The 22,919-nt window shown below is 47.3% G+C and overlaps 1 protein-coding gene across 3 annotated transcripts; it reads left to right on the top strand.

The window, feature by feature from the left end:
- The first annotated feature begins 1,085 nt into the window (after positions 1-1,085).
- On the top strand, positions 1,086-22,907 carry LOC310686608 (protein PML-like). 3 transcript variants are annotated; one of them, XM_083460466.1, is made up of 9 exons: positions 1,087-1,372; positions 4,240-4,709; positions 5,967-6,541; positions 8,877-8,911; positions 10,177-10,293; positions 12,003-12,267; positions 13,581-13,636; positions 15,791-15,908; positions 20,814-22,907. In XM_083460466.1, exons 1-9 carry the CDS (start codon positions 1,334-1,336, stop codon positions 21,551-21,553), a joined length of 2,415 nt encoding a protein of 804 aa, XP_083316592.1. In that variant the 5' UTR covers positions 1,087-1,333; the 3' UTR covers positions 21,554-22,907. The 3 variants fall into 3 exon arrangements, with proteins under 3 accessions (XP_083316593.1, XP_083316592.1, XP_083316591.1); XM_083460465.1 differs by having other exon boundaries at positions 1,088-1,372; positions 8,874-8,911; XM_083460467.1 differs by lacking the exon at positions 10,177-10,293 and having other exon boundaries at positions 1,086-1,372; positions 8,874-8,911.
- Positions 22,908-22,919: the final 12 nt, after the last annotated feature.

Below are 22,919 nucleotides of genomic sequence, written 5' to 3'. Positions count from 1 at the left end.
GTTTATTTTTATTATGTATTTTGTGCTTTGCATATTGTAACGTTGTGCGGTGCTCCGCCCTGAGACCTATGGGTATATGGAGTATGCGAACAACAACAACCACACTCTCAGGTAGCATTTCAAAAGGAACAACAATGAATGGTGCCCAGTATGAATAAATCCTTGGGGTAAGTGATCTTTCTCTTGCAACAGAAACAGAGAAATTATTAACACCCAATTGCAGCAAGATGAGAGACAGTAGCCGGGCAGGACAGGAACCAGCAATGCCAGCACAGAAGCAAAGAGAAGATAAATAGAGCAGCTATTTTAGGCAGCTCTCCACTAAATCAAGGAAATAAATACAGTGGTACCTCGGGTTACATACGCTTCAGGTTACAGACTCCGCTAACCCAGAAATAGTACCTCGGGTTAAGAACTTTGCTTCAGGATGAGAACAGAAATCGTGTGGTGGCGGCACAGTGGCAGTGGGAGGCCCCATTAGCTAAAGTGGTACCTCAGGTTAAGAACAGTTTCAGGTTAAGAATGGACCTCCAGAACGAATTAAGTTCTTAACCTGAGGTACCACTGTACAAATACAGTGGTACCTCGGGTTACAGGTGCTTCAAGTTACAGATGCTTCAGGTTACGGACTCTGCTAACCCAGAAATAATACCTCGGGTTAAGAACTTTGCTTCAGGATGAGAACAGAAATCGCAGCGGGAGGCCCCATTAGCTAAAGTGGTGCTTCAGGTTAAGAACAGTTTCAGGTTAAGAACGGACCTCCAGAACGAATTAAGTTCTTAAACAGAAGTACCTCGGGTGACAGGTGCTTCAGGTTACAGATGCTTCAGGTTACAGACTCCACTAACCCAGGTTAAGAACTTTGCTTCAGGATGAGAACAGAAATCGCAGCGGGAGGCCCCATTAGCTAAAGTGGTCTTCAAGTTAAGAACAGTTTCAGGTTAAGAACGGACTTCAAGAACGAATTAAGTTCTTAACCTGAGGTACCACTGTATTTAACTGACCAGTCGTGTTGCAGATAGCTCCGTTCTGGTCCTCCCACCAATAAATCCTCGCCCCCCCCCCCAACACATAGCTGCCAAGATTCCCTTTTTTGCGGGAAATTCCTTGCTGATCCCTTATTTTCGAGGCTGCTGATCCCTTATTTTCAAAATTGAATGTTGACAGTTATGCCCCAACATAAATCCTGGCTACGCCCACGGGCGCAAACAACAATCAGGAAGACTTTCCGTTTCTATGAAAACGAAAGCTAAAAAGCACAAGTATCCGGGCAGCCTCCCTTCTCGGTTAAGAGCTCCTCTGGAAGAGGAAAGAGCTTCGTGGGAAGACAAGCATGGCTCAGGTGACCTCAGCATCCCTCTCCGAGAGCCAGGTAAGACCCTGGACTTGTCCTGGGAGGACTCGGCTGAGTTTCAGGGAACAAGGAAACTCTCGGGGGCATTTACAGCCAAGGCATCCTTCGGCAGCTCTTTCCAGATTTGCTCCACTTCCGTGCCGTGACAAGAGATCAGTTTTAAGGGGTCCAGCTTTTAGGGGGGGTCCTCAGTGCGCCCACCCCTCCTTTTCAAGCTACTGCAGCCCAGAGGGAGCTGTTCCTCCCTCTCCATTTCCTTGCCTTCTTTTGCATGGTGGGAAAAGGGAGCGGGGGGGGGGTGGAGGAGGGGGGAAAGCTGCAAGACCAGAGACGCTCAAGGATGGTAGTGCGCGCCCCCCCCCAGCCCTGGCGCTGGTCCTGCAAGTGATACGCTCTAACATAGGAACTTGCGTATGTGTTAAAAGTAGAGGAGAGGAGGGTGAAAGCGAAGGAGGTGGGGGGGGAGAGATATAGAGAATTAAGGACAGGGCGGGGGGGGGGGGACTCGGTTCAGTAAGGAAACCCAGCCAGATGGATGGGGTATAAATAATAAGTTGTTGTTGTTGTTGTTTACAGCTGAATCTACCAAGTTAATGTTTTCTGGACAATATTCAAACCAAAACAAAGCTATCCTCTAAAATTTTCAATTGTCCAAATTTTGCAATGTTTACAGAAATGCATATTTTACCAGCGAAAATGAAATGCAAGCATACTGGAATTGCTTGCAAAAATGTGTGCATTAGTCAAGACTGAATCGAAAGATGTGTTTGTTATGAGAAAACTGCACTAAAGTGCTGGTGAATTTTCATGACAATTTTTTTAAAAAAACAAACCACAAATTCCTGCAAAATGTGGAGAACTGGGTTTAAAATTGGGGTGTGTGTGTGTGTGAGAAACTGAGGGAAATGAAATTGGCTTCCATCTGTAATACAGGGCTTGGTGGGAGTGAGGAGGGGCCAGAGTCCTTAAGAGGCTCTGAACAGAATCGATATCACAGTCACCAGAGTGGAACCAGCAAAATACTCTGTCTTACCCAGGAAAGGGATTTGCCCCCATCTATTTTTTTTATAGTATTTATTAAAGTTTTAAAGACAATAAAAGTTTACAAAATTTAAACATAAAAGATAAAAACAAAGAATAGCCACAGTAGAAAAAAGAAAAAAGAAGGGTACAAAAATACCAAAAACAAAACACACAAAAAGTAAAAATCAGTTTAAAAAAGAAGAAAAATCAGTATTTCATATCTTATAGTTCATTTACTTGATTCCTGACTTCCTCACACCTCCCCTTTTGTATTCCCATTTAAAATTCCTTTCAGCAAATCCTTACCCTCTATCATTTATCTTTATTCGATATCTTAACCTATTATAACTATATATTTTCAACCATTATCAATCCATATTTACATATTCTTAATAGTCTTTTTGCCAATACCACTTATTTTCCATTCCAACATCATTTTAACATTCATTAATTTTACAGTATTTCTGCAAGTAGTCTTTAAATTTCTTCCAATCCTCTTCCACCGACTCTTCTCCCTGGTCACGGATTCTGCCAGTCATTTCTGCCAATTGCCCCCATCTAAAAGGGTATTGGGAAAAGGCATTTTTCATGTCTGCTGTTGGAGGCAGTAAGACTTTGCATAGCAGTCACAGGGGGTTGGGGGCGGGGAGTAGTGCTCACGTCCTACTTGTGGGTTTTGCAAAGGCATCTGATCTTCCGCCCTGAGAAGCGGATGCTGGGCTAGATCAACCAAGGGCCGGATCCAGAGTCTTGCGTTCTTGTGTGTCCTTGCAAGAATACCTTCATCTAGGTTTGGTCCTTTTCTTAACTCAGCAGGAAGCTGGAAGTTATCAGGAAATGAGTAATCATTAACTCATTCTGCCTCCTTGCAATTGTGTTAGGCAATGCTAAGTACATAGTTTCCGTTATAAATAATAATTCATGCCCTGCCTCAACCCGAAACTGTAAAAAGCAGTGGCATAGCGTGGGTTGTCAGCACCCGGGGCAAGGCAAGTAATTTGCGCCCCCTAACCCGTGGATTTTAGCAGGGGGCAGAGAGCTGCTAGTGCGAGCGAGCGCCCCCCCCCCAGATGTTGCGGCCGGTGCGGCCGGCCCCCCCTGCACCCCCCACGCTACGCCACTGGTAAAAAGGAGAGCTCAGGGGGCATATAAGGTGTTGGGACAGCATCTTATCTTATGCCCAGCCATGTGCCTTAGTGCTCTGATACAACTGCTGGCTTGTGTACCTTGTAACCTGATCTGTGTTCGAGCCAGTTGTGCATTTGGCAACCATGGCAGCTGAGGGCAAGAGCCAGGAGAGGCTCCCCTTTTCCAAAGTAGTAGGCAGCCGTGTCCTCTGGCTCAAGAGGATGCAAACCCTTAGAACACCTGGGCACTGAAATTCCAAGAGCAGTAGCCCCCTCTGAGAAAGGCCAGACCTGCGAGTCACTAAACCCCTGGGCTGTTTTAACAAAAACCGGTTCTGGGCCAGGAGATTCGGCTGCAAAGTGGGGCTTGTGGGATCTCTGATAGACAATGTAGACAGTGGCGTAGCGTGGGTTGTCAGCACCCGGGGCAAGGCAAGTAATTTGCGCCCCCTAACCCGTGGATTTGCGCCCCCTAACCCTACCCCCCAGATGTTGGGCCCGGTGCGGCCGGCCCCCCCTGCACCCCCCACGCTATGCCACTGAATGTAGATTCACCTTTGCTTTCCAAAACATGCAGTTACGGAAAAAATGTCATACAGAAATGTGTAAGCTGGGAGGAATTTGCAACAAAACGCTGATGATTCCCACCCCGACCCCCCATTTTCCTATCCCTACTTGAAGCTTAACGGGCATCTTCCAAACTATTGCCCCTTATCCTTGTTTTTTCCACAACAGGAGATGGGTGAATTACAGTTCCTCTTGTGTGAGAGTTGCCACGGGGAAGTTCAGAGCCCCAAACTGCTGCCATGCCTTCACAACCTGTGCGCCCAGTGCCTCGAAGAAAACCAGCCCAGTGGTCACTGTGCCATATGCAGATCCCCATACTCTCTCCCTGAACTGAAGCCCAACATGCTCTTTGCAAACCTTCAGTCCCAGCTGAGCATCTTCCAGAAGATCAGCCAAGGCCAAGATTTGGCCTGCAGCTGTAGCTCTAGAGAGGCGGTGTTCTGGTGTTCCGAATGTGACTGGCACTTTTGCGACGGCGTGTGTTTCACCAACCATGAGAGAGTCAAGAAGAACAGCCTCCATGAAGTCAAAACACTGAAGAATCTCCAGGGCATGTCGAGCGCAAAGTTCCTTGCAGAGACCAGAAAGCAAAGTGTCATGAACTGTCCCAAAAAAACCCACAATAACGACGCTGCAAGGTAGGTGGTCCGCCAGCGCTTCGTTCTCAGTCTGAAATCCAGGGCCGTCTTAAGCATATCCTGCGCCGTGGTGCCAAGATCCCTTCGGCGCCCACCTCTCTCATTTCCAGGGACCTTTTCCCAAGCCTCTGCAGGGATCGCTCTCCTCCCGCGAAGGCTTGGGAAGGAAGCTGCACGCCCACCAGCCATATGGTTGACGGGGCACAGCTGGCGGGCGGGCAGGGAAAGGGGAGGCCGCTGGCAAAGCCGTACAGCTCCCCCACTCACTGGGGCACCCCTGAAAGTCTGGTGCCCTGGCACGATGCCCCACTAAGCCCAATAGGAAAGACGGCTCTGCTGAGCTCTTATTTTGAGTGCCAGGGTTGAGCCCCTGTCCCATCCTCTGCCTGAATGCTTGTGGGATTCCTCCCATGGGTGTCTGTTTGGCTACTGTGAGAATAGGACGCTGGACTAGATGGGCCATTGGCCTGATCCAATGGGCTGCCTCCAACGGAATCCAACTTCCTGGATTCAGATGGATATAAGGATGAGGTTTCCTTCTTGACTGTTTGGTCTAATTTTATTTTATATACAAATACAGCAGCTCAGAAGCATCAGGTTGCATGTATTTATTTAGAGCATTTGTGCCCTGTGGTTGAGCCAGAAAGACTCCCAGAGCAGATTACATACAATCAAAATGAGCCCGTATGCAGGTCTATGGGAGTGCCTGGGTTCAGTAAACATTCTTTCCCTCTCTGCATGTTTTATGATCAACTCAGTGCCTCAATATTGGCAATTGTGACAACTTATCTTTTTAAAAAGGACGTGGGTGGCACTGTGGGTTAAACCACAGAGCCTAGGACTTGACGATCAGAAGGTCAGCGGTTCGAATCCCCGCGACGGGGTGAGCTCCTGTTGTTCGGTCCCAGCTCCTGCCAACCTAGCAGTTTGAAGCACGTCAAAGTGCAAGTAGATAAATAGGTGCCACTCCGGCGGGAAGGTAAACGGTGTTTCTGTGCACTGCTCTGGTTCACCAGAAGCGACTTAGTCATGCTGGCCACATGACCCGGCAGCCAATTAAGCGAGATGAGCGCCGCAACCCCAGAGTCAGTCACGACTGGACCTAATGGTCAGAGGTCCCTTTACCTTTATCTTTTTAAAAAGAACTAATTTTCGGTGTTACTAGAATTTAAAATAATCATAATGAAAAGCTAATAATAATAATAATAACTATGAGCAGCAGTCCCAATAACAAAGCCAATGGCATTTGATTTACAGAGTCTATTGCAATGAGTGTAAGCGGCCCATGTGCGTGGTTTGCGCTACGCTGGACAGCAAACACCAGAGCCAGCACTGCGAAATACCGGACGAAATCAGGCGCATGCAAAACGAGCTGCAGAGCATGCAAAGGGAGCTCAAGAAAAGCAACCACAGCGAGACCTACCGCAGCCTCCAGGAGCTGGTGGCAAGCATGGAGAAGACGAGGAACGAGACGAGGGAGCTGATCCAGCAACAGATTGGCAAGATGGTGAAGGTGCTGCAAGAAAAGGAGGCCAAGTTCCTAGCAGAAGTGGAGGAGCAGCACCAGCAACAAGTCAAGGATGTAGAGAGGAGGCTCAAGGAGGTGGAAGGCCTGGTCAAGAGGATGGCATCCAGCGAGCAGCTGGTGGAGAAGATGCAGCAATATGCCTCTGACCAGGTGGTCTTGGAGATGCAACCCTACATCAAAAGTTCGCTGGAGGAGCTCAGAGATAACCAGCCACCAGTTGCCAATTTCCAGATCCAAGCGAGGGACTTTGCAGAGGTCAAGACCCAGCTCCAGGCTCTGTATGAAAGAGTGACAAAGGCCAGAGGTGAGGGTCTTGAAGAGAAATGACTGGCTGGTGTGACTGGGTAGGAGAGGAAGTGAGCCCAGTGGCAGACCTCCTGCTCTGTGTGTGGAAAGCTCTAGGCCCAGTGGTGGCACCAGGACAGGACTTCTACACTGGTTCTTTGCCAGAGCAAAGAAATAATCAGAGCCATCTTGTTGGTGTTGCCTCTTACACACCCGCCAGTCAGAAGCTCTTAACATACTGACTGTCATAGCTCATGTGCAGAGAGATTTCAGCTTTCAGAGTACCGTATTTTTCGCACCATAGGACGCACCGGACAATAGGACGCACTTTGTTTTAGAGGGGGGAGAACAAGAAAAAAAAATCTCCCCCTCTCTGTCCAGCGCCCCTTTCCCCCTCTTGTTTTCCCGCTCTAAAACAAGGTGCCGTTTAAGGTGCGTTCAGGCGGCTACCTTGGAAGCCTGGAGAGCGAGAGGGGTCGGTGTGCACTGACCCCTCTCGCTCTCCAGGCTTCAGGTTCCTTTCGACTGCTCTTTGGGGCTGGCGGGGGGAAGCCCACCACCAGCTCCAAAGAGCAGGTCAGGGAGCAGCGGAGAGGCTCCTGCCACAGCCGTGCGTCACCTCTCCAGCCGGGAGAGGGTCGCGGGGCTATGGCGTCTTTGCTCCATAGGACGCACACACATTTTCCCTTCATTTTTGAAGGGGAAAAATTGCGTCCTATAGGGCGAAAAATACGGGATCTAGATTGACTACTTTCTGCAGCTCGTCTCCAGATAGGCAGAACAAAAAGATCTGTGCAGCTGCTGCCCACTTTTTTGTGACAGATTTGCACAGATTGTAAGAGGTCATTTTTTTGGTATGTGGCCATCATTGAGTAAAGGAGAGTTGTTTAGCTGGTAGGCTTCAGGGTGGAAGTCTAGAGACCCCATCAACAGAATGATCAGGAGGGGCTCCTGGACCACAGGTGAAGGAATGCACATGACCATCTCAAAAAGTGCCGCTCATAAGATAATTAAGCCCAGAGTCTAGACTTAATGGAGAGGTGCATGCTCTAGTTATCTCCCGCTTGCACTACTGTAATGCGCTCCACGTGGGGCTACCTTTGAAGGTGACTCGGAAACTGCAATTAATCCAGAATGCGGCAGCTAGATTGGTGACTGGGAGTGGCTGCCGAGACTATATAACACCGGTCCTGAAAGACTTATAGTGGCTCCCAGTATGTTTCCGAGCACAATTCAAAGTGTTGCTGGTGCTGACCTTTAAAGCCCTAAACTGCCTCGGTCCTGTATACCTGAAGGAGCGTCTCCACCCCCATCATCCAGCCTGGACACTGAGGTCCAGCGCCAAGGGCCTTCTGGCAGTTCCCTCACTGCAAGAAGTGAGGTTACAGGGAACCAGGCAGAGGGCCTTCTGTGTAGTGGCACCTGCCCTGTGGAACGCCCTCCCAGCAGATGTCAAGGCAATAAACAACTATTTTACTTTTAAAAGACAACTGAAGGCGGCCCTGTTTAGGGAAGTTTTTAATGTCTGATGCTGTATTGTTTTTAATATTCAGTTGGAAGCCGCCCAGAGTGGCTGGGGAAACCCAGCCAGATGGGCGGGGTATAAATAATAAATTATTATTATAGTCTAAAATTTCCCTAACTGCACCACTGGCCCTGGTTGAAATCCTGGCATCTTGACACTGCCAGCAAAAGCAGACAACACACAGCTGCACAGACCAGTGGTTCGACTCGGTATATAATTTGTCACCTAATCTTAGGTGACAAACGCGGATGCAATATTTTGCTGATACTTCATCCCTGCCTACAATTTGACAAAAGCTGGATGCCCCCAGGTCAACTATGCAAAGTCATAAGAAAAGACTCCTGGCCCAGGCCAGTGAACCATCTCGTTCTCACCGTCAGCCAACTGGCTGCTCCTTGCAGGAAGCCCCCAGAGCAGAACCCGGGTGCAAGAGTAGCTCTCCCCTCAACCGCAGTTCCCAGCTACTGGCGCTCAGAAGCAAGCTGCCTCTTACAGTTTGCGCTGTTGCAAAATGGAGATGGTCCTAAGAAGTGGGAGTCCGTAGGATTTATGATTATATAGAACAATAAGGATGATTGACAGGCAAAAGTTAAAAAGGTCTTTTCATTAATGCTTTATGGTGCAAGGATGGTCAATTTTATAGAATAGTAAAGTTTCAAAGTGAAATACATTCCTTAAAGTTTTGTGCACTGAATAGGAAGATGGGAAAACTAACAGAGATATGCCAGTAATGGCTGCAGGATTGAAATACTTGGTGATTCTGTCTCTGAATAGGAAAAGACAAATTGCTCCATTTTCTAATTAATAATGCCTCACTCTTTTTTAGAAGCTGTCCCAGGTGGACCGGAAACTGCACCCAACCAGGTAAGAGCTGCTTTTGCATACATTGGGACTGGGGAACAAGTGAGCCTCCAGACACTACTGGACTCCAGTTCCCATCAGTCCTAGGCGGCATGGACAATGGCTAAGGATGATGGGAGTTGTGGCCCTACAAATTCTGGAGGGCTGAAGGTTCCCCTGTCTCTGGTGTTCATCTTGAACTGTCGTCTCCACATTGACAAACTCCAGCTGCATATATGAGGGATCTTTTCAGAGATGCCACGCAGAAGAGAAAAGAGAGAGTTTAAGGGAGAAGCTGACAGTTTAACCATTGGATAGTGAATGGGGTTAGATAGGCAGGGCAACCTGCTTTCGAATCCTTGAGCAGAAGTGAAATCCTATCAGGGGCTGAGTGGCTTGGAAAATATGGTCATAGAATTAGAATCCTAGAGTTGGAAGAGCCCCTGGGGGTCATTGTCATGACTGAGTTGAATAGGATCCAAAATGCAGCAGTCTGCTTGGTCCTAGAATAATAGGATTCAGAATGCAGCAGTCTGATTGGTCCTAGAACAATAGGATCCAGAATGCAGCAGTCTGATTGGTCCACAGGAGCCACCCAATCCAGCTCTAGGTGGAAGTGAATCCGCAACCTGATGGGCCTATAGGTGAATCCCGGAATTAGCCAATTATGTGGGGCCCATTGTGTAAATAATGTATATAAAGCAGACATCCTGGGGGAACTTCCATTCCTCCTTACCACTATGAGCTGAATAAAGAGCATGAAATCTACTCTCAACTCCGAATATTTTCAGTCATCTAGTCAAAGGCAGCACACAGATAAAACAGAAACAGCTAAAAACTGGGGAGGGGAACATCCTTAAAAACATTTAAGCATGTGTGTGCTTGTGTGTCTATTAAGATATACAGATCTTTGCAATAAAAACGCCCCAACACCAGTCCTTTCCTTAAAAACAGGCAGTTCCCAAAAGCCTCTTGGAACAAGAAAGTCTTTGCCTGCCATCAAATTGGGCTGCTTAAAATCCTCTGTAAACAGTGTGTGTCTTGAACTAGGTTTTTGTGCCTCACTGTGGAAACCTTCACAGAGTCTTCAGAACACAATTAGATACACACGTTGGAAGTGACTCCTCACATTTTGGACCTCTGGGGAGGGAGGGAGTGGAGCCTTCACCTTGCTACTGTTTTATTATAAACACTACCACAAATGGCTAACTCCAGAGTATTCATGTGATAATAGGGGGAGTTTTCTCTATTAACACACTCATAAAACTGTTTGCATTACCCATCCGCAGGGAGGGTCTGAAAAACAGCCTCCCCACCATCGCCTTAATGCAGTGGCCAGAAAGACAAACACCAGCGACCCAGATGGCCCCAGCAGCAGCAGCAGCAACTCAAGCACCAGTAATCTGGTAAGTCAGAAAGCACAATTCACCTCCCTCTGTTCCCCTCCCACTGTCCTGCATTCTCTGGTTGTGACGAATGTGGGAAGGGGGCTTCCTTCTAGGGGTGTGGGTGTGTGTGGGTGTGTGGGTGTGGGTGTGGTGTGGGTGGGTGTGTGTGTGTGTGTGTGTGTGAGAGAGAGAGAGAGAGAGAGAGAGAGAGAGAGAGAGAGAGAGATTGGAACAGTAAAAATGTGGGATAATGCTAGGAATTGCTAGGATAATGTCTGGAATTTCCTGGTAAAGGTAAAGGTACCCCTGACCGTTAGGTCCAGTCGCAGATGACTCTGGGGTTGTGCGCTCATCTTGCACTATAGGCTGAGGGAGCCGGTGTTTGTCCGCAGACAGCTTCCAGATCATGTGGCCAGCATGACTAAGCCGCTTCTGGCGAACCAGAGCAGCGCACGGAAATGCCGTTTACCTTCCCGCCGCAGTGGTACCTATTTATCTACTTGCACTTGACGTGCTTTCGAACTGTTAAGTGGGCCAGGAGCTGGGACTGAACAATGGGAGCTCACAGGGATTCGAACCGCCGACCTTCTGATCAGCAAGCCCTAGGCTCTGTGGTTTAGACCACAGCGCCACCCACGTCCCTGGACATATGCATAATACTGCAGTTGGAAGCAGTTTCCGGGTGGAAATTGCAAGAATGCCAGTCGGATGGCAACCCATGTTGGCAGTGTTGGTTTGGGCAACTTTTCTTTAAATTAGCTTTAAAGCTCAACAGCTTCAGGCAACCCCCCCCCCGCCCCCCCCAAAAAAGCTCAATAACCTTTGTGTCTGGATTTTATGGCAACACTATGTGATGTGGAAGAACCAGAGGTCTCATCCATACTTCCCCTGGATTCATATCTCAACCATATTATGCACTGATTTATTATCCTGTGTCCAATACCTGATTTTGTTAAAATCAGTTAAGATTTTTATTAAAGTTTTGTTGTGATACAATAAGGTATAGAAAAGGAATGTAAATAAAAAACAGAAACAGCTACCCAAAGTAAAAATAGAATACGAAGCCCGCTCTTAAAAGTAGTTCTCTCACCCTGGGAGACCGGCACTTCCCAGTCTCCCATCCAGGGTCCTCCATCAACATTTTCCACCCCATGAACATGCAGTCCCTGGACCCTAATAAAGACCCCAGATGTAGGACTCGAAAGAAATAATGAAGAAGAGAAGGGGGGGGATAAAAAGAAAGAAGCAGGAAAAAGAAAGGAAAGAGAGAGGGGAGAAAAGAAAAAGAAACAACAAATAAAAATAAAACAGACTTCTGATTTTCCATCAGCCAGTTACATAAAGAAGTTATTTAAGATATGCACTCCATGATAGCATCCATCTTCTCCACTTTCTGTTAAACAACATTTCTTTTAAATTCAAATGTCTCAGAATCATTCATTTATTTTCCCCACACTTTTTATTAGGGGACAGGTCCCCTTAACATTTCTGACAAAGATGGCCTGCATTCTCTTTAGAGTGGCATTTTCAATGAGAAATATTTGTTGAATTCTTTAGAAGAACAAATTTTTATTAGATGGAAAACCTAACTTTAACGATTATTTTAACTGCGTGATATTTTTGTTTGTGTGGTTTTGGGGTTTTTTTTGTATCTCACTTTGTAGTGGCTTTTGCTGCACAAAGGAATTAATCAATTAATGGCCATTTCATCCTATTCCTACTCCTAGGGCCACCTCCCGAAGTCGCCAGCAAAGAGGAACTGTGCCTACCTGGAAAGAGCCGTCCAGACCCCTACAAAAGTGGTGAAAATGGAACATGATGACGATGGTGCCAGATCCAGGCAGCTGCCTAGCAACAAGAGGCTGGAACAAACTTGGACCAGTTCTCCATCTCCAGGATGCTCCCCTTCCAGAGGGAGCAGGGACAAGGCAGGAGAAGGCATGGACAGCTCAAAGTGGGCCCCCAGGTCTGACCCAGAGCTGTCTGAGTCAGGTACAGACAGAAGCTGCTGTTTTACTCAGGGATTCTTAAGGCCCAGTCACACATTTTTGATATCTTTTTTGAGGGGGGCGGGATACTAATGCTTCTCATTGTGAAATCGACAGCCTAAAGAAGGCTGAATTGTTTAATCCAGGTATTTTTATTTATCTGTGGCATTCATACCCCACCTTTTTCGCCAAGGAGCTCCGCACCTCCCCATTCTTAGGCTGAGGGGCAGGGACTGGCCTCAAGGTACCCGTTGAGCTTCATGGCTGAGTGGGGACTTGAACCCTGGTCTGTCCCCGGTCATCGTCTAACCAACCACTACACCACGCTAGCTCTCAAATAGTAACATTGGTACGTCGTCAGCGGGATTTGAACCCATGGGGCAAGATGCCAGTGGATTTCTAATCCATCACCTGAACCACTTGGCCACCAAGTGTAAGGAACCTGGTTCACTTCAGATGTCGTTGAACTACAATTCCCACCCGCACCCCTGACCATTGGCCACTCTGGAGGGGCGTGGTCGCCCCACCCCCGGTTTAATCAGTCAGGTCACATAGTGGATTGAAACCTTCTCTATTGATGAAAAAGCACCCACAATAAATCAGGTTTTCAAAAATACAGTGGTACCTCAGGTTACATACGCTTCAGGTTACAGACTCCGCTAACCCAGAAATAGTACCTCGGGTTAAGAACTTTGCTTCAGGATGAGAACAGAAATTGTGCGGCGGCAGCGGGAGGCCCCATTAGCTAAAGTGGTACCTCAGGTTAAGAACAGTTTCAGATTAAGAATGGACCTCTGGAACGAATTAAGTTCTTAACTTGAAGTACCACTGTATATATTTTTAATACAGGTACATACACAAATCTCGGAAGAAGCATTGCCTGGTTGACAGAAAGACAGGAATGCATTTTTAAAACTGGAGCCAGCTGTGAGAGAAGTGTGCCTCATCCAAAAATAATAATGTGCTTGTTTGTGTGTACAGTGGTACCTCAGGTTAAGAACTTAATTTGTTCTGGAGGTCCGTTCTTAACCTGAAACTGTTCTTAACCTGAAGCACCACTTTAGCTAATGAGGCCTCCCGCTGCCACCGTGCCACCGCTGTGCGATTTATGTTCTCATCCTGAAGCAAAGTTCTTAACCCGAGGTATTATTTCTGGGTTAGCGGAGTCTGTAACCTGAAGCGTCTGTCACCCGAGCTATCACTGTATATTGTAACTTAACATTAGAAAGTTATTTCTGATATTAAGAGCCACATGGCAGTGGGAAAGGCCAGCGCAAAAGGCTCGCCTTCATTGGATGTCCGGCTTTTCTCTTGCAGGTGATGCTCCTGTGAGCATTTCCTCGGGAGACGAAATCACCGACGACGAATCTGTGGTGAGTGCAGAGACCCAGGTGCTGCCACGCTGTCGCTTGGTGCCCTCCTCACTGCCCCCTGGACAACGGAGTCCCTTGTGAAGGCCGTGGTCTCGCAGCACGTTGGTGGCCCTTTTCAGCTATACAGAATAATAAAAGAGCAATCCTTTTCCTGCACCTGATTGTGACATAGGCGCAGCGAAGCAAACCTTCAGTGTTCGTAGAATTGCAGAGTTGGGGTCATCTAGTCCAACCCCCTGTAATGCCATAATCTCAGCTAAAGCATCCATGACAGATGGCCAGCCAACCTCTGCTTAAAAACCTTCAAGGAGGGAGAGTCCACCACCTCCCGAGGGAAATTGTTCCACTGTCAAACAGCTCTCACTGTCAGAAAGTTCTTCCTGATGTTTAACCAGAATATCCCTTCTTGTAACTTGAAGCCATGGGTTTGAGTCAGTGCCAGATTTACGTATAAGCTAAACAAGCTGTAGCTTAGGGCCCCACTCCAAAAAACATACTTTTTCTTAATTGTATTTCACTATTAATATACTTCTTAATTGTATTTCAGTTCAACAATTACTTGGATAAAATACATATTTTGTTATGTGCAAATGGCTTTAGATACATATTAGGTCCATAAATTACCATATAGCATATGTTCAACACAGGAAAAACCAGCAACAATTTGTTGTTGACAAAGGACAGCTGGACATATAAAGGGCCCCATTACCTTCAGTAGCTTAAGGCCTCATCAACCCTAAATCTGGCCCTGGTTTGAGTCCTACTCTCCAGAGCAGGAGAAAACGAGCTTTTTCTATCCTCCATGTGACAGGCCTTGAAATATTTGAAGATGGCTATCATATCTCCTTTCAGTCTCCTCTTTTCCAGGCTAAATATACCCAGCTCCTTCAACCACTCCTCATAAGGCTTGGTTTACAGACCCTCGATCATCTTGGTGGCCCTCCTCTTCACACCTTCCAACTTGTCAACATCCTTCTTAAATTGTGGTGCCCAGAATTGGACATAGTATTCCAGGTGGGGTCTGACCAAGGCAGAGTAGAGTGGAACTGTTCCTTGCCTTGATCTGGGCACTAGCCTACAATAGCATTCATTTTATTTTATTTTTTTTGCTACTGCATCAATCACACTGTTCATTCATGCGAAGCTTGTGGTCTCCTAAGACCCCTGGATCCTTTTCACATGTACTGCTAGTAAGCCAGGTGTCGCCCATCATATATTTGTGCATCTGGTTCCTCCTGCCTAAGTGCAGAACATTCGTACCCAATGAAATTCATTTTGTAAGTTTTAAGTCCAGGTCTCCAGTCTGTGAAGGCCCTTTTGAATCCGGAGTCTGTCTTCCGCGGCATTGGCTACCCTTCCCAGGTTGCTGTCACCTGCAAGTTTGATGAGCACCCTCTCATTTCCTTCATCCAAGTCATTTAGAAAGATGTTTAACAACAATGGGGCCAGGACAGAACCCTGCGGCATCCCATTTGTCACTTTTTTCCAGGATGATGAGGAATCATCTTAATGGTCCACTTTGTAAATCAGCCGAAAGGTGATGTTTGAGTACAAAAATCTTACTCGTGACATTTTTACTGCAATTCCTAGGGGTTTGGACCAGGTGACCTTTGGGGGCAGGGCCAGATTTATGTATAAACTAAACAAGCTATAGCTTAGGGCCCCACTCTCTTGGGCCCCCCCCAAAATATACTTCTTAATTGTATTTCACTGTTAATATACTTCTTAATTGTATTTCAGTTCAACAATTGCTTTGATAAAATACATATTTTGTTATGTGCAAATGGCTTTAGATACCTATTAGGTCCATAAATTACCATATAGCATATATTCAACACACACAAAAACAGCAACAATTTGTTGTTGACAAAGGACAGCTGGACATATAAAGGACCCCATTACCTTCAGTAGCTTTGGGCCTCATCAAACCTAAATCCAGCCCTGCTTGGGGGTATCTTCCTTCTCGACAGTTCTGTGATTCTGCGAATAAAATCTTGTTAGTCTTTTAAGTTGTCACAATGCTCTTTTTTCTGAGTCGTGGAACCCTCCCCTCCCCAAGGCAGCAGTGCAGTGGTTGTGGCTGGGGGGGAAAGGTGAGTCAGTGGCCCATAATCTCTGAAGTGTCCCCCCCCCACTTGTCTGTCTTCTCGCCAGGAATCTAGCTTGCTACAGGACATCAGGAACAGATCACAGAATAGCCAGGAAGAACGCCTGAGGCAGGAGTTTCAGTTGGGGCAAGGGACCATGGTGTTCTTCGACCTGAAGCTTCTACGTAAGGGGCTGAGAGCCACTTTTGAAATCAGATACTGCTAAATAATCGCTTGGGAAGAAGGGGTGGGGGAGAAATTCAGTTCAGTTTGCATTTGAAGGCAAATCCACTTGATTTGCACTTTCCAAAACAATGCATAAACCAAAACCCAGCCATCCTGCAAAGTCTGCGCTTCTGCACAGTCTGAATTTTGCAGTGCAGTTATCCAGACAAGTCACGTGCACAAAATTGCATATCCCAGGGTAAAGTGTGCATAAAAACACACATGTATTGGTAAAAAGGATATATAATAATAATAATTTATTATTTGTACTCTGCCCATCTGGCTGAGTCTCCCCAGCCACTCTGGGCGGCTTCCAACAAAGGTTAAAAATACATTAAAATGTCACACATTAAAAACTTCCCTAAACACAGCTGCCTTCAGATGTCTTCTAAATGTCAGGTAGTTGTTTATCGCTTTGACATCTGATGGGAGGGCGTTCCACAGGGCGGGCACCACCACCGAGAAAGCTCTCTGCCTGGTTTCCTAGAACCTTACTTCTTGCAGCGAGGGAACCGCCAGAAGGCCCTTGGCGCTGGACCTCAGTGTCCGGGTAGAACGATGGGGGTGGAGACGCTTCTTCAGGTATACAGGACTGAGGCCGTTTAGGGCTTTAAAGGTCAGCACCAACACTTTGAATTGTGCTCGGAAACATACTGGGAGCCAATGTAGGTCTTTCAGGACCGGTGTTATGTGGTCTCGGCGGCTGCTCCCAGTCACCAGTCTAGCTGCTGCATTCTGGATTAGTTGTAGTTTCCAGGTCACCTTCAAAGGCAGCCCCACGTAGAGCGCATTGCAGTAGACCAAGCAGGAAATAACTAAACCTTGCACTGCTCTGGCAAGACAGTCTGCGGGCAGGTAGGGTCTCAGCCTGCGTACCAGATGGAGCTGGTAGACAGCTACCCTGGACACAGAATTGACCTGTGCCTCCATGGACAGCTGTGAGTCCAGAATGACTCCCAGGCTGCGCACCTGGTCCTTCAGGGGCACAGTTACCTCATTCAGGACCAGGGAGTCCTCCACACCAGCCCTCCCCCTGTCCCCCAAGAACAGTACTTCTGTCTTGTCAGGATTCAACCTCAATCCATTAGCTGCCATTCATCCTCCAACAGTCTCCAGGCACTCACACAGGACCTTCATTGCCTTCACTGGTTCTGATTTAAAATAGAGGTAGAGCTGGGTATCATCCGCATATTGATGGACACCCAGCCCAAACCCCCTGATGATCTCATGTAGATCTCATGTAGATGTTAAAAAGCATGGGGGAGAGGACAGAACCCTGAGGCACCCCACAAGTGAGGGCCCGGGGGTTTGAACACTCATCCCCCACCACTACTTTCTGGACACGCCCCAGGAGGAAGGAGCGGAACCACTGTATGACAGTGCCCCCAGTGCTCCTCTAGACGGTCCAGAAGGATATTATGATCAATTGTATCAAAAGCCGCTACAAGAAAGTCTTATATTAGGGAAAACTGGTTTGCATAAATGTGCAGATTGGGCAAAACTGTGCACACAAATGTGTAGATGAGGAGAGATTTGAACTAAGATGTTGGTGGCTTTTCATGAGGAGTTTCTCTTTTTAAAAAAAACTACAAACTGACGAGGAATTGTGGAGAACCAAACCTAAGACTGGAAAAAGAGAAACCAAAATTGGCATATGTTCCCATCCCTACTTGGGAGTGAAGGGAGAGGCTGGCGTATCAGAGGGGCATCGGGAAAGGGGCTGCTCACATCCTGCCCTCTTTCCAGCAGGGAATGTGCTACCAACTTTTTCTTCTTCCAACATACATTCCAATGAGAGCACAAGCTGGTATCAGATCAGATCTGTTTTCCAGTGGTGCCTAGCCAGGGGCCACAGGGGAAATCCACAAGTACCTGATGGTGCCACAAACCCACCTTGACTTGGAGGCTCAGTCAGGGCAAGGAGAAACCTGACAAGGCTCAGGTCCTGTGGCAGGTGGCCTGTTCCGGTGGGTGGGTGTGTTTGTCACGCACGTACCCTTGAAAGTCTGGGGGTGCTCCCACATTGGGAGCCCCTTTCCCCAACTTTGTGGAAAGGGATAGCCTGGCCACCTTGTGGTTAGATTACTGTGATGTTATTTACGTGGGACTGCCCTTGAAGATAGTTTGGGGACTGCAGCTAGCACTAAAGTCTTTTCGTAAGGCCCTTTGAGCTTTCCTCCAATCAAGCAGTGTGTAAATTTAACAAAATACAGTGGTACCTCGGGTTAAGTACTGAATTTGTTCCGGAGGTCCATTCTTAACCAGAAACTGTGCTTAACCTGAAGCACCACTTTTTAGCTAATGGGGCCTCCTACTGCTGCCGCGCCGCTGGAGCCCAATTTCTGTTCTTATCCTGAAGCACTATTTCTGGGTTAGTGGAGTGTGTAACCTGAAACGTATGTAACCTGAAGCATATGTAACCAGAGGCACCACTGTAGATAAATAATAATATAATAATAATAATTTATTATTTATACCCCGCCCATCAGGCTGGGTTTCCCCAGCCACTCTGGGCGGCTTCCAACTGAATATTAAAAACAATACAGCATCAGACATTAAAAACTTCCCTAAACAGGGAATTCTGTTGTCCTCAGTTGTCTTTCAAAAGTAAAATAGTTGCTTATTGCCTTGACATCTGCTGGGAGGGCGTTCCACAGGGCAGGCGCCACTACCGAGAAGGCCCTCTGCCTGGTTCCCTGTAACCTCACTTCTTGCAGCGAGGAACCCCCAGAAGGCCCTCAGCGCTGGACCTCAGTGTCCGGGCAGAACGATGGGGGTGGAGACGCTCCTTCAGGTATACAGGACTGAGGCCGTTTAGGGCTTTAAAGGTCAGCACCAACACTTTGAATTGTGTTCGGAAATGTACTGGGAGCCAATGAAGATCTTTCAGGACCGGTGTTATATGGTCTCAGTGGCCACTCCCAGTCACCAGTCTAGCTGCCGCATTCTGGATTAATTGCAGTGTCCGGGTCACCTTCAAAGGTAGCCCCACGTAGAGCACATTGCAGTCTCAGTCACCAGTCTACTGTAGCTGCCACATTCTGGATTAATAAATAGGTATAAGGGCGCTTTAAATGCATGGTGGTGAGCTTACCTATGGTCTTTCCAACTACAAGGTGTGCTGATGGTCACTAGCTCAGGTGGTTTCTAAAGGTGGAGTAGCAAGGGTATTGCAAGGCACTTAAAAGATGCAGGAGCACAGATTCATGACACCCGCTGATTGGCCTCTGAGCAAACTGGATAACCACAGTGAATATGTTTGTAGGGAAGCGGAAGGAGATCAGGTGCTCACACACACACACACCCTGGTGTTGCCTTCTAAAAATACCCTTAAAGCTCGGGCGGAGGAGGTCAGTCTATCAATGGCATATGGCTACCTAGAGCGTAAGAGCCTACTGCATCAGGCCAGCATCCTGTTCTCACAGTGGCCAACTAGATGCCTCTGGGAAACCTGCAAGCAGAATTTGAGCCAAAGAGCAACTCTCCCCTCCTGCTCTTTCCAGCAGCTGGGATTCAGAAACATCACTGCTTCCAACAGTAGAGACAGAGCAGAGGGACCCCTGACCATTAGATCCAGTCGTGGATGACTCTGGGGTTGCGGTGCTCATCTCGCTTTATTGGCCGAGGGAGCCGGCTTACAGCTTCCGGGTCATGTGGCCGGCATGACTAAGCTGCTTCTGGCGAACCAGAGCAGTGCATGGAAACGCCGTTTACCTTCCTGCCAGAGCGGTACCTATTTATCTACTTGCACTTTGATGTGCTTTCGAACTGCTAGGTTGGCAGGAGCAGGGACCGAGTAACGGGAGCTCACCCCGTTGCAGGGATTCGAACTGCCGACCTTCTGATCGGCAAGTCCTAGGCTCTGTGGTTTAACCCACAGCACCAGAGGCATCCTGGCTAGTAGCCATTGGCAGCCCTCTCCCCCTCCATGCATTTGTCCAGTTCTCATTAAAAGCCACTGAAATGGGTGGCCATCCCTGCCTCTTGAGGAAGCAAGTGCCACAGTTTGAATTTGTGCCGTACGAAGGAGGACTTTGTTTCTCTGTCCTGAACCTTTCGGCATTCCACTTCAAAGAGAAAAATAACTACCAGACTTTTAGAAGACATCTGAAGGCAGCCCTGTTTAGGGAAGCTTTTAATGTTTTATAGGTTATTGTATTTCAGTGTTCTGTTGGAAGCTGCCCAGAGTGGCTGGGGGGACCCAGCCAGATGGGCGGGGTATAAATAAATTATTATTATTATTATTATTATTATTATTATTATTATTATTATTATTATTATTATTATTAATGAATTCTAGTGTTATGAGAGAGGGGAAAAGACTTTTGTCTATTCACTTTCTCATGCCATAGTTGGAGGCGCTTTGCCACTGAATCCCAACTCAGCCATGAAGCTTTCTGGATGACTTTGGGTCAGTCACCGCCTCTCAGCCCAACTTACCTCACAGGGTTGTTGTGTGGGATTAAATGAGATGGGGGGAGAACCATGAAGAAAAAAAGGTAGGGTATAAATGCAATAAATAAATGATAATAAATAAATCAGCAACCCATTTGGCCTGGCTTCTTGCCTGAAATAACCTGATGGCTCTTGAGTAATATTTATTTACAGTGGTACCTCGGGTTACAGACGCTTCAGGTTACAGACTCCGCTAACCCAGAAATAGTACCTCGGGTTAAGAACTTTGCTTCAGGATGAGAACAGAAATCGCATGGAGGCAGCGGGAGGCCCCATTAGCCAAAGTGGTACCTCAGGTTAAGAACGGACCTCCGGAATGAATTAAGTTCTTAACCCGAGGTACCACTGTATTTGTGATGCCCATGCCTCTGTGGTCAATCTGGACTAACCTTCTCTCACTGCTCTTTCAGCGGGCGATATCCTGCACTTCGTTGCCCTAGCAGAGGAAGCATACTGCCGCTCTGTCATGATCCGGCCGCTGGTGCCTTCCTCTGGCGGAGACGCAAGAATCAAATTCTCCGAGACTGGGCTGGAGGGGTTCCTCGACTACGTCTGCTCCCTCTCCCTGCCCATTTTGGTGGGGTATGACATCTGGGCTGTGGATCATCTCCCAGCCCTGGTTGGCGCCCTGCAAGCTATCAACAAGGAGGAAAGATTCGAAGCCTCCATCTTTGGTTTCATCGATGCCTTGCCCCTCATTAAGGAGAAGTTCCCAGAGTTGCCCAGCTACACGCTGAAAAGCCTGGACTACACATATCGCTGGGGCGACCTGAACGACACGCGGGCCGACGACTGCGCCAAGGCCCTGAAGGATTTGTGTACAGTCTTGGAGGTTAACCCTGTGATGGAGAGAAGGACAGTCATTGCCTACTCCAACATACGGTCCTACGCCTCCCTGCGACCCCTCCTGTCGCAGAAGCTCCTCTCCGAGGCCTCTGCAAAGACGTTGGCGCTGCACAATGTCTGCCTTTCCATGCTCCAGCACATCTATCAAGAGGACCCAGAAAGGGGGCTAAGCAAGTTGTGCAGGTTCCTGAATCGCCACCGAAAGGACACGGAGGAAAAAATCCAAAAGCTGAGCAAGATACGCTTCTACTTCCAACAACTGCAGCCGGCAGCTTGGCATCTGCTGCCGGAAGCAACCTCCTAGAATCTTAGAGTTGGAAGGGACCCAAGAGTCATCTAGGAAAGAGAGTCTATCACCTCTCATGGGAGTCTGTTCCACTACTGAACAGCTCTTACTGCTTTTGCGAATGTTTAGTCGAAATCTCCTTTCTTGTGACTTGAAGCCATTGCCTCGAGTCCGACCCTCCGGAACAGCAGATTCTACAATTCCATGCTTCTACCATGTTAATGAAATAAGTACTAATTTTTTAAAACTTTTTTTTTTACTAAAGCACATCTTTACTTTGCAATTAAACAATTAATATCCACAAGTAAACTATGTTTTTTTCTTCAAGTTTGTACCTAGACAGCTATTTGTCAATCAAAATGCAATCAGGGAACCATAATAGAAATACTCACACTGGCCCAAGCATAAAGAGAAGGGAGGAAAATTAACTCAGTCAACCTGCAACATCATCCCATGCAGCTGCGTGAGTTGATAAGGGTCAGCCATTATCACCAACCCCTGGAGCATAGCTGTCCACTTTTCCCTTTTCTTGTGAGGAATCCTATTCGGAATAAGGGAATTTACCTTAAAAAAGGGGAAACGTTGACAGCTATGCTCTGGGGTTGACTCATCTCAGCACTGGAGTTCCATTTGCAAGTCCAGCTGAAACCTTTTGAGTAGAGCTATCTTTGTCCTCTAGGACAGGGATGGGGCCCCTATGGCCACCCACATGTTGCTGAACTAAAACTCCCACCATCCCTGACCACTGGCTACTCTGGCCAGGGTTCATGGGAGTTGAGAGTCCAACAACTTCCAGTCCCCAAACTTTCCTACGCCATCCTAGAAAATGGCCCACAGGGCAACCCTATACGTCTACTCGGAGGTAAGCTCATTGAGTTTAATGGCACTTACTCTCAGGTAAGTGTGTGCAGGATTGGAGCCTAAATGTTGTCTCTCAACATCTGAAGAGCACAACCAGATCGTTTGCCCATTGCTTTGTGATTCCTGATTCCTGATTCCTGGCAGGCAGTAATAGCTGTGGGCTGTCAATGAGAGAGTTTCAGGAGGTGCTGATTTTCTCTGCCTTCCAGCCCTACAGTTTGGTAATTCTACAATGCAACAGATCACCCTAATGCAGATATAGCAGCCAACCCAATTTAATATCGCAGCTCCAGACTATGTCAGTTCAAAAGCAGTTTCAGAACGGTTTCAGTTTCAGAACCCTTTTAAATGTGTGTGGTGGGTGGAGCTATTAGTTTCTTATTGTTCTTATTTTTACTCTGCATTCTGTGTTTTTTATATTGTATTTTTATGTTGTGAACCGCCCTGAGAGCTACAAATGAAGGGTGCTATGTAAATTTAATAAATAATAAGAATAAGAATAATAAATTCAGGGACTAGTTGA

The sequence above is a fragment of the Podarcis liolepis genome (assembly GCF_965112155.1).
Source record: "Podarcis liolepis genome assembly, chromosome: 9".
Classification (NCBI taxonomy): domain Eukaryota; kingdom Metazoa; phylum Chordata; class Lepidosauria; order Squamata; family Lacertidae; genus Podarcis; species Podarcis liolepis.
Note: the sequence above shows the minus strand (reverse complement) of the source record. Positions and strands in the feature narration are given on the sequence as shown.